Source organism: Vombatus ursinus, unplaced genomic scaffold (genome assembly GCF_900497805.2).
Source record: "Vombatus ursinus unplaced genomic scaffold, bare-nosed wombat genome assembly UNPS02014841.1, whole genome shotgun sequence".
NCBI lineage: Eukaryota > Metazoa > Chordata > Mammalia > Diprotodontia > Vombatidae > Vombatus > Vombatus ursinus.
Window position 1 is genome coordinate 5150907 of NW_020954619.1, and position 12329 is coordinate 5163235.

The 12329-nt window shown below is 37.2% G+C and overlaps 1 protein-coding gene across 2 annotated transcripts in view; it reads right to left on the minus strand.

Moving 5' to 3' along the window:
• SLC24A3 (solute carrier family 24 member 3) overlaps positions 1-12329 on the minus strand; it is a 750777-nt gene that overhangs the window by 644172 nt on the left and 94276 nt on the right. For both annotated transcript variants that reach the window (XM_027840422.1, XM_027840423.1), the window contains exon 2: positions 5859-5984. In XM_027840422.1, the coding sequence (XP_027696223.1) occupies positions 5859-5984 (126 nt within the window). The remainder of the gene's footprint in view (positions 1-5858; positions 5985-12329) is intronic.

A 12329-nucleotide genomic window follows, 5' to 3' on the forward strand; every position in this document is an offset into this window, starting at 1 on the left:
TCTCTCTCTCTCTCTCTCTCTCTCTCTCTCTCTCTCTCTCTCTTTCTCTCTCCCCCCTTCCCTCTCCTTCTCCCACTCTCTCCAGTCTTCCACCAAACCATCCAAATAAAGGCTTCAAATTCAATGAATGACATGGGTAATATCAGAATTGAAGTATGTGATTTCATTACTTGTCCCCTTCATTCCCTTACAAAAGGCAATAAGGATGATTAAAAGAGATACAACATTTCCTTACTTCTAACTTCCATCCCCATCAAGTTATAGGTGGAAAACAGATTAAAAATGATATGACTTTGAGACCAGAACCATGAAAGTTGCCACTACATGCCGGTTAGCTAAAAAGCTATATACAATCCGTTTGTCTTCCATGCTAACACTTGGTAAAGTTGCCACATGCATATAGAATGTGAGGCTGCTACTCCTTCTTATTAAAGGCTATAAATGTGTTCCCTTTGATGACTGTTCCCTACATGCATATTAGTGGTCATATTAAGTTCTTGGCTTTTCAGGCTGTACCTCTGAAGAGAAGATTAAATTCTCTTTAGTAGCCTCCTTGCTTCTGAGCATCTCCAGTTGGATTCCTGCCAGTACCTCAAACTCAAGATGTTTGAAACACAACTCATTATCTTACAGCCCACTAAGACCCTTCAATTTTCCCCCTGTTTCTTTTGAGAGCACCACCTTCCCTCCAGTCACCCAGACTTGAAACCTCTGTCATCCTCCTTCTCTCCTCCCCCCCAACACCCAGAGCCAATCAGTTGCTAAGCACTATTGATTAATTTCCACATCATTCCCATGCTCTCCAATTCACATTGCCCCCAGTCTAGTTTTTCAGACCCTTCTTTCTTTTAGCCAGACCATTCTAATAATCTATTTCCCTGTTTTCTCTCTTTCGTCTCCAATCCATTCTTTGCAGAGCTGCCAAAATAATCTTCCTAACCTGTGTGACTTTCTAACCCACTCCCATATTCAAAAGCTTTCAGGGACTCCCTATTAATTCACAGGATGAATAGATTATAAGGAATCTTAGAGACTACCTAGTCCACAGACTTCTTTTTACATGCGAGTAACTGAAACCCATAGAGGTAGAGTGACCCAAGGTCATACATGTAATAAGAAACAGAAACTGTATCTGAACCAAGGTCCTCTGACTCCAGATCCAGAACTCATTTCACAATACCATGCTAACTGTAAGATAAGCTATGACTCCTTGGTTTGGAATTTAAGAACCTCCACAACATGGCGCCAACTTCCTTTTCCAATCCTATTTCAGACTATTCCCTTTTCCATAGTCTTCATCCTATAATTCTCTATAATTCTCCTAAATGTAGTCCTGCCCTCCTCTGCCTCTAAACATTCACACGGCTAATCCTTTATGCCTAGGATACATACTCTCCACGTGCTGCTGCTGCTGCTGCTGCTGCCTCCTCCTTATGTTTTGAGAACCTTGTCCTCCAGGCCACGTTCAGGTGCCATATCTTCCACGAAGTCTTTCTTGATTTCCTTGACTAAAACTGCATACTTCTTTTGCCTTCATCACATTTTACCTTGTATCGTGTGTGTGTGTGTGTGTGTGTGTGTGTGTGTGTGTGTGTGTGTGTATGTGTGTATCACATTCACTTAACAGACTACAAACTGGTTAAAAGCAGGACCATCATTTTGATCCCCAGTGACTAAGTACACAATGATTTACCCTTTGTAGATGACTAATACTTATTAAATCAAATGAGATGGAGTTGATGTGGAAATCCTCAAAGATTCATTTCTCCCAATTCCCAATTTTACTTGGAGTCTTTCCTTTATACATTTATTTTTCCTTATGTCTCACCCTCCTCTCTCAGAGAGTTTAATGATGGAGAGATTGTTTAATAATGGTTAAGCCAGAGCAACAGATGCCATAACATAAAGAAAAATTCAGTTTTTATTTAAAAACACATGAGGCCATAATTCATCATGGTATGTATTAAACTCAAGATGTTAACGGACAGAATCACAGAATCTCAGAGTTGGAAAGTTCCTCAGAGGCCATCTGAGACAGTCCACACCCAAACTAGTATTCTCTGTACAACAACACATGACAAGTGGGCATCCAATCTCCTCTAAAAAATGTCCCATGAGGGGAAAAACCCACAGTTCCTTGAGGAAGCCCATTAAATTCTGGAAAGCTCTGTTAGGAAGATTTTCATTATATCTGTCCACTGTTCTGAGGTCTACTTTCTGGGGCCAAACAAAAATCTAAACCCCTCTTCAAATCTATTACCCCTTCAAATACATAATTGAACATAGCTATCATACTTATCTTAGCTATCATACTTAATCTTATTTTTAAGTACACTCTTGTGGAAAGAGCACTGGACCGAGAGTCAGAAGATCGAGCTGTTTGTCCTATTTCTACCACTAACTGCCTATGAGATTTAGGGAAGTCATTTCCCTCCTCTAGGCCTCAGTATTTTTTTTTTTCATCTATAAAAGGAGGGAACTAGATTGAAAGATCTCCAACATAACTTTTAGTCCTAAAGTCTTATAATTTATAACCTTAAAACTTATTATACTGCATGAAAGGTTGTTAAACTTGATGATATCTATGTTACGAAAATCAAAAAAGGAAAAGGTACATCCAAGCAGAAAACTTTGCTCAAAGTAACACTAGGCATACCATTTCAGGACAGTGATAAAAACTCATCTGAAATATGCATTTTCCCAGTCAATCAACTTAATTCAAGGAGTATTTATTAAATTCCTACCATATGCAAAGAAGGGATGATATAAAGCCAAAAACACTGAATAACGATCATAGTAATAATAATAATAATAATAATAATAATAATAAACTAATAGCTAACATTTATTTAGTACTTTAAGGTTTACAAAGTACTGTACATATGCCATATGCCATCTAGAGCAATGCCATTTTGGTCCTCTTCAAGCACGAATGGCAACAAGAAACCAACCAACCAGTATTGTTATTATTCCTATTCTACAGATGAGGAAACTGAGGCAAGCAAAGGTGAAGTGACTTCTCTAGGGTCCCACAGTTAGTGTTTGAGGCAGGTTTTGAATCAGGACTTCCTGAATGCAAATCCAGTGCTCTCTGCACTATTCCACATAGCTACCTAAAAGATCCCAGCCTGAAAGCGAAGAGTTTATATTTGTTAATATTTAGGGGTGTGGGGAAAAAAGGGAGTGGTATGGGTTACAACATGTAAAAAAAATAATACAAGAAATTAAGGAGAGAGAAAAACATTAACTGGGATGATCAGAAAAGGTTACCTTTAGGAGGCAATTACTTACTCCATTAATGCAGTTGCCTGGAATGTTATCCCACCTCACTCCATCTCCCAGAATCCTAAGTTCAGGTGGTCATCTCCTACTCCAGGTCTTTCCTGACACCTCCTTCTCCCCCTCCCATTGTTAATATTCTCCCTTCTGATATTACTTTATATTTATTTATTTCCAGTCTTCCTCCCAATAAAATGTAAGCTCATTGAGGACACAGACTTCTTGAATTCTGGCAACCCAACTGGCTATAACAGGAAAACTACTTACATGACTCAAGAAAGAAAATAAGATAGGTTTCTAATTTAGATTTCACTGCAGAATGCAAATTATTATTGTACTACTTGGCAAAAAAAGAAAAAGAAAAAACTCAGTAACTATTTAATGTGATTTTATTTTAAAATAAAGAAGAACCACTCAAGTGTTCTGAAAATACTATTAATGATCACAGGCCAGGCATGATATTTTCAGTATTTAACAACATACACTCCCTACATATTTAATAATTCTTTACATGGTAAAGGAGAAATTCTGTGTTTGTTACATGATGTTGTGGAAAGGACACGCCAATGATCCTATAAAAGTGAACACCAGGGATCTTCTCTCAATATTTCAGCCATCATCTTGGAGATTCTACTTGCAAAATCTCTACAGATTTAGATAACTTCTTTTGAGTCCACTCATCAATGGACAATGAGAATGTTAACTATGAAAAAAAAATTAGAACTTTGCAACTACCTCAAACTTTGTGTCTTTGGGCATAGCATAAAAACCTAGTGGACCTCTGAATTTGGGACCAAAATTTGCCATGTTGCCCAGGCTTTAAAGTGTATGAAGGCTAAGACCATCTATCAGAGGAACATTAAAATCTAGAAAAGATATCACAGTTGGAGAGACAGTGCCAATGAAGCTTCCAATCATTCTATAAACCTACCAGCAACAGTCTTAACAGAAAGCTCTATCTACTAAGAACTTGGGATTCAGAAAAATTGGGACACTAATTTATTGTTGGTGGAATTGTGAACTGATCCAACCATTTTGGAGAGTAATCTGAAATTATACACAAAGAATTTTTAAAATATCTATACTTTTGACATAGCAATACCACTACTAGGTCTGTTTCCAAAGATGATTAGGGAAAAAGGAAAAGAACACATATGCTCTAAAATGTTTATAATAGCAGCTCTCTTTGTGGTGGCAAGAACTGGAATTTGCAGGGATGCCTATCAATTGGGGAATGACTGAACAAGTTGTGGTATATTATTGTGATGGAATACTACTGTGCTATAAGAAATGATAATCTCTATGATCTTCAAAAACCAGGTATAGACTTGCATGAAATAATGAAGAGTGAAATGAACAGAACCAAGAGAACACTGTATACAGTAACAGCAATACTGTTTTAAGAACAACTTTGAGAAAATAAGTTATTTTGACCATTATAAATGCCCAAATTAAATATAAAGGATATATGAAGAAAGACGATATCTACATCCAGAGAAAGAACTGATAAATAGATGTATGGAATAATTTTACACGTGTGTGTGTGTGTGTGTGTGTGTGTGTGTGTACACACCTATTTGTGGCCATCTCAGGAGAGGGGGAGGAGTGAAGAAAGAAATTGACATAATAATTTTGTTGTATATTTAAAAGGAATAGCAAGTTGTATGTAGCAGATTTGTAGTTTCATGTGCAAACATCTTTTTTTATTATAGTGTGTTATGGAAATGCTTCTTTTATCCCACAAATTAAAAAATAAATAAATAAATAAATAAAGAACTTGTCCTTGGAACACTTTCTAAAGTCTCTAAACATTTCTTCTTTTCCTTCCTTGCCTCTCATATTTTAAAAACAATGTTAAAGGTTGGATGAACTATGTTTAAAGTTCTTCCTTAAAGCACCTCAAATTTAAATAAAGCCACCACCACAACCACACCTCAAGGATGACCATGAATATAACTGCCAAACTATCTCAATCAACTTAAGTTCCTGGTTGTGATTTCATACTATTGACCCATTAGGGAGGCCTATGGCATACAATATCATTTTGATGGCCAAGAAAGTCACAGAACATCTTTACCCATCTCGTCCTTATACTTATAGGCTGCTCATGTACAGAAGACAGATAAATGAAAAGATTGATACTTATTTCCCACAATGTTGAGGTAGTTTTAAACCCCCTAATGTACTTCAATTGCCTGTCATAGGTCGACATTAGTAAACCTTACACACCCATTTGCCAACACCTGCCACTCCATGAGATGGGTAAAAATTATATCCTCTATTTTCATTTCATTTTTGCCCTGCTCCAACAGATAGAGAAAAATAGATTAAACATACAGTCCATATCGCTCACAGAACAATGGGATTTTTAACCTTTAAGTCCTGTTTACCAACTGGCAGAAATTATTCCAGAACATCTCTCTCTTTGAACTACCTACTTGGAATTCAAAGAAGGAAGACTAGGGAACCACAGAACACTTTTTCAATCAATTATCCCACTAATATAGTGTGCCTGTGGAATAATAACATTTGGAAGAGACTACCACAGTTTGCAAGATAAGTAGCCAACTCATTCTTACCAGGGTCAGTGCAGTTTTTACCAGGCAAGGGTTCTGTATTCTCTGGAATCAAGGTAGCATTCTCTTGCAGTAATCTCCTCCCACTCCATTTGTCACTTGTTTCCATATAGTCAAAGATATAATAACCTATGGAGAAAGAGGCAATAGTCCTATTATTATTATAAGACAAATGCCTTAGAAGCATTATTACTCTTCACAATCATGCCCTTCAATCAAGTACATCAACAGAATCATCCCTGTTTGAGAGGTGGAGACTAGAAGGCTCAAGCATGTCAATTCACTTTATTCAGGATCACTCAGTATCTTGACCTTATATTAAAAAATATAACCTATAACCCACTCCAGTTCCTAGCCAACACTGTCTCTGCTTTACTGGCTTTGAAAGTGAAACCAATCTACTTTCTAGTACATCACGCACGACACAGCAGTTTGACATAGCAGATAGAAAGGAATCCCCAAATATATGCAAAGTACAACTGACAAGTATTGATGTGTGTGTATATGAATATATGTCATCCAGGACATAACCAAGAAAAATAACCTCAGGATAATGTTATAGACTAGATCAATGATTCTTAAAATGTGCGCTGCATTCCTTCGAGGTCCCTGAGACCCTTTCTGGGGATCTCTGAGGTCAAAATTATTTTTATAATAAAACTAAGATGTTATTTGCCTATTAAAATACTCTTCCCTTTCCAACTCTATATAAGTCTGAGGCCATATTTTCTTTCAACTGAGAAAACATATCACAACAGATTAAATGCAGAAACAGATATGAGAATCCAGCTGTCTTTTATTAAACCAGACATTAATGAGATTTGCAAAAAAATAAAATAATGCTAGTCTTCTCACTAATTTCTTTTGTTTTGAAAAATATACTTTTCATAAAATATACTATTTATGTTAACATGCAATGAGTTTATTATTTTAAATGAATTAATATTTATAAAACTTCCATTTTAATTTCAAATATGGTAAATATTGATATATATAACTCACATAAATAAAAGTTCTTTGAGGTCCTCAATGATTTTTAAGAGTGCAAAGAGATCAAAAAGTGTGAGAATGGCTAGACTACATCAATGGGTAAAAGATCACCTTTGTAAGTTATCTTAAACCTATGCTGCCACCATAATGAAGAAGGAAAATGTAAACTTTGAAGACTGGAAGAAATATCTGGATTATAGCTGCTCTTATTATTATTAGGTCAAATTAAGCCACCATAATTATTGGAATTAAAGACAGGGTGTCCTTAAATCCTCAAAGTCAAGAAGACCAAGGTTTAAGTTCTGACTCTGACACATATTGTCTGTGTTACCCTGGGAAAGTCATTTAACCACTCCATGACCCAAGCAATTCTCTTAGACAATAAATAGCAGGGAAAGGACTCATCTACTTTGAGAGTTCATCATCAAGAGCTCCCTACAGCAATGGAGGCATTGGACCTGTCTCTGCCTCCCCACCACTGGCCTGCCTGGCTTCCCCACAAAATCTCTAAACATACCACTCTCTAATGTAAATGGTTGTCTTGTCTCTATGAATATTTAATCTTTGAACCCTTTTTATGTGATTATTAGTTTACATTTGTTTGGAGCTTTGTTGATTTACAAAGCATTTTCCCCACAACAACCCAGTAGGGTATTTAGTAGAGTGATATTATCTCCATTTCACCAATGAGGAATTTGAAACAGATTAAGTGAGTGGACCCAGCTGAGCTCAGAACTGGGATTCCAACCTCAGTCTCCTGACTCCACATCCAGTCCCATCTCCACTATATGGCAAATGGGAAAGAAGACAAAACCCAGACTCAAATGAAGGGAATGTTATTTATGCAGCAGATTTTCCTAGGGGGTGGGTAACAAATTAAATCAATTTGTAGCAGGATTTATTTTTAAGGAGAAGGAAATCAAGAACTAGCCTGTGTGTAGGAAAAGTCCTGGACTTGAGTCAGAAAGCCTGAGTTCAAGCTCCTGCTGTTTAGAACTCTCTCCTTCCTTATCCTCACCTTCTCTATTTCCTGGCTGCATTAAAGTCTCAGTTAAAATCCCACTCTCTCTGCAAGATGCCTTTCCCTATCCCCTTTAATGCTAATGCCTTGCTTTCAGCTGGTTATATCCAAATGATCCTGTATATAGCTTGTTTGTGCATAATTGTTTGGATATTGTCTCTTCCATTAGACTATGAGCTCCTTGACAGCAGGGACTGTCTTTTACCTTTCTTTATATCACCCTAACTTAGCACAGTGCCTGGTCCATAGTGTTTAATAAATACACGTTGACTGATTGACTCATTGATGTCAGCAAGTTAAGCCTGTTTTCTCCTTTGTAATTTAATAACCTCTGTCCCACCTATCTCATGAGATCAAATGAGATAATAAACATGAAAGTGTCTTATCAACTACAGATCAATATGAAAAATATAAAGTATTGTTATGATTATTATTAGCAGAGGAATAAAAAGTAAAAAGATCACATTAGAGGTCTAGAATCAAAGCCACTGGACATCAGAGGAGAAGAACAGGCTAGATCAAATTAGATTAGATAAAGCAGGGAGGTGGCATGGTGCATCAAGTCTGGAGTCAGGAAGATTCAGTTTCATGAGTTCAAATCTGTCCTCAAACACTTACTAGCTGTGTGACTCTGGGCAAGTCACTTAACCCTGTTTGCCTCAGTTTCCTCATTTATAAAAGAGCCGGAGAAGGAAACGACAAAACCACTCCAGTATCTTTGCCAAGAAAACCCTAAATGGGGTCACGAAGAGTTGGACATGACTGAAAATGACTGAACAATAACAAATGTGCTGGACATTGTGCTGACATCTGGTAATACAGATAGAATCAAAATGAAAGAGACCCACCACCCTCGAGAAGCTTACATTCTAACACAGGAAGATTATGCATAAAAGAAAGATGAAAATGACTGTGGGGACTGAGACTCAGATTAAGTGAGTTGACCTAAGGTCAGAATTAGGATTCTAACCTCAGTCTCCTGAATATTCACTACATGACAAACAGGAAAAGAGCCAAATCCCAGACTCAAATGGAAGGAATATTACGTAGCAGATTTTAAACCAAGTTGGGAAAGTAGAGCTGAGCCAGGTTAGAAGTGAGGATGGCTCTAAAAAGTACTTGGGAAGGAAGAAAGAAAGAGAGGGGGAAAGAAGGGTGAATGGAGTGGGGGAGGGAGGGGGGATTGTCTCCCTTGATATAAATTGTAATTATTTGGCAGCTTAGAGTTGGATTGTTGAGTACAGCTAGGGACTGAGAAAGGAAAAGAAAGGTAATCTAAACCACAAAGAAATACTATTATTGAATCTAGAAGCTCCTCCCTAAAGTAAAAAGCAGTGAGGGAAATTGCTATTAAAACTTTAACAGGTAAACGCTGAATAAAAAAAAAACTAAAAACATTTTCATTTGGTTTCAGAATTTATTTCTCTCTTATGTGCCTTTATTCATGTGTTATGTGCTTTTGATGGACAAGAATGACACACTACTTTTTTTTTAAAGAATTGTTTTTCTCTATACATCTCACATCAGTTCTTGTTCTGTGTACCTTCTCCTCATTAGCCTAAAACCTCCTGGAGGGCAGAAGTCATATATATAATAGCATTTAGCAGTATCCAAATTCCACCCCTGATCTTCAGAGGGCAAATAGATGCATTTCAACCACTCCTAAAGCAGTTTCGGCCAGGCAATGAGTAAGAAATCCTGGGGTTTCGGGCATTAGGTACCACCTGGGATAAAGCTGGTAAACCAAGAGCACTGAACATCTTTGCAAAATTATCTTACAACTTAAAGTCTGCTCACTGACCAGAACTTGGGCCTTTTAGTGCATTTCCTCTCTGTCTCTTGCCTTTCATTAGTGACCAGAGGAACAGCTAGCCCTGTTCCCATTAGCAGCAGAGAGCTGTCAATTCCTTGGACCTTGTCATCTTTAATAAGCTCCCATTTAGAAGCTGATGTGAAGGTACTTATTTCTAAGGCAGGGTAAGATGGGGCTGTACATGAAGGAATCGTATCATAAAAGGAGATAGTGCTAAGGGGATTTGCATGGGCATTTGAGAGATCCCAGGTGCCCACCCAGGACAGTCAATTACCTCATCCGTACTGGTACTAACTCACCTTCCTCGAAATATCTACATCAAGTCAATTAAATGGGAAAAGCTAAAACAAAGCCAAAAATTTATTCATTGAATGTATTTTGGTGAAGAGAAAGGAAGAAGTTAAGATCTTTGATTTCATTGGTCCAGGGTGGAAACTCTCCACTGGTGCAGATGAGAATCTCCAATTTATAATCTGAGAGAACTGTCTGGGGCACTGAGAAGCTGTATCTCAGCCACTGTCACCTAACTAATATATGTCAGAATTTGAAATCAAATCTTCCTGACTCTGAAGTTGGCCCTCTATATTCAAGCCATACTTGTTAATTGCATTAAGTACTTAGTTAAATGTTTGCACGATGTCAGTCAACAAATCCCAGAAGACACAGAATTGTACTCGGAGCTAATGTATATATATACATGTATGATGTATACTATATGCTATACTCTAAATATATTTACTATATATATATATGCTATATACCTACACATATATACATTTACAATAGTAAATGCCATATTTCTTTACACCAAGGTATACTATCAGCACCCAATAGACAGACACTGTGAACGTAGATAACAGAATTTCAGAAATGAAATATCCTTAGAGTTCAACTACATCATTTTACAGATAAGGAGATTGAATCCCAAAGACATCAAAGAACTTGCCCATGGTCAAACAGCTGGTTAATGACACAGCCCAATCTGGAATACAATCTCATTCCAGCTCCTTCCCCCACATCACCAGATTGTCCTATCTAAATGACATGAGTGTCTTACACAGTAACTGGTACTGCTTATTCAACGTCTTAAAAACCATTAACTGGTCGGCTCATTTTCTGGTATATCTCTTAAAGTTCCACTTTAAGAAAAAAATGGATAGGGTGACTGAATAGAAGTACGTGACCTGAGCATCTCTGCTACTTCGCTGACACATTTCAAGTTATAGTCCCCTGTAAGAAAGTCAGCATAAATTGTGGCAAGACCATCTCCACCTCAAACCATTCTCACCCATTTTGTTGTACGCTAGCAACCCTCACAAAGACTTATACGCTACAGAGATCTCCAAGAATGGCCCAATACAATGACCTAAATACACTATAATAAGCCCTGCTCTTGAGAGGGCCAAGGACTGTACAGTGAATTTTTTTAAACATAGTCTTAGAAGTTGTTGACCACTTTTCCCCCATCCGTCTTTTCACTTGTATAAAATTCACACACACACACACACACACACACACACACACACACACTTCCAAAGAATGTAGACTTCTCCCATCTTACCAAGTTCAACTAAGAGTAATGAGCATCTGAGAAGATACATGAGTCAATGGACTTAAGGAATGTGGCTACACTTCAAGTTCCTTGAAAACAAGAGCCATATCTTATATTATTTTTGTTCTTTCTTTTACCCTACCCCAATTAGAGTGACCCACATAAAGGGATGTTGAATGAATGAATGAGTGAAATGATAACTGTAATAACAAAGCTCACTTGTGCCTGATCCTTTGAAGGGAAAAATCAACAGTTATACCAGAAATATTATCTTTGTCTTGAGTCCCATGAGTAGGCAGATAGAGATGATTTTGCAGAGGTGTGTACGATTTAATAAAAACAACACCATTCATAAAAGTTTAAAAGGGGTGTCTGGTTCCACAACCAAGAGCACCCCCCCCAATTTGACATTCTTAAATGCTTAACTTAACAAATAAAAGCCATCCATCTCACAGATGTCACAGACATAAGTATATTAAACGTGACATAAATATATTAAACATCACATGCATATTAATGAACATCAATAATTTCAGTCAGTCCTAGATTACCAAAATGTAACACCATCCAATTGAGACCTAGGTGAAATGGCTACAGTAATTCATCCTGCAATGAAGGTGTGATTGGAATATGCCCTGCCTCGTCTGAAACGGATCATCTAGCAGAAGTAATGAGACTATCTCCAATAACAACTAGCTTCAAGATGTGAATTAATAAATGGTTCAATGCCACATCACATACTAAGGAAACTAAAAATCATCTTTTAGGGGGAGAGTTAAAGTGAACTAGATCAAAGTCATGACATTATACTAATTTTGCCCAGTGAGCAAATTGTCTCTTTGGTTGTTTGATAAAGTTGCTGAATGAGTGGAGCTCATTGCTCCTAATGATTCACTAAATAGAAACATCACAAGGGCCCTTATAAGAGGAGATAAATAGATAAGTACCTTCTAATTCCCTAATTCTCTGAATCTGGTAAAACACACAAAACCAATGTGGAGCTTTCGATGCAAAAAAACAAACCCAATTATTATGTAAGAGTCCTGGACCACAGCATTGATTAAACACCTTAAGTAACTAAAGATGGAAAAAGCAGTG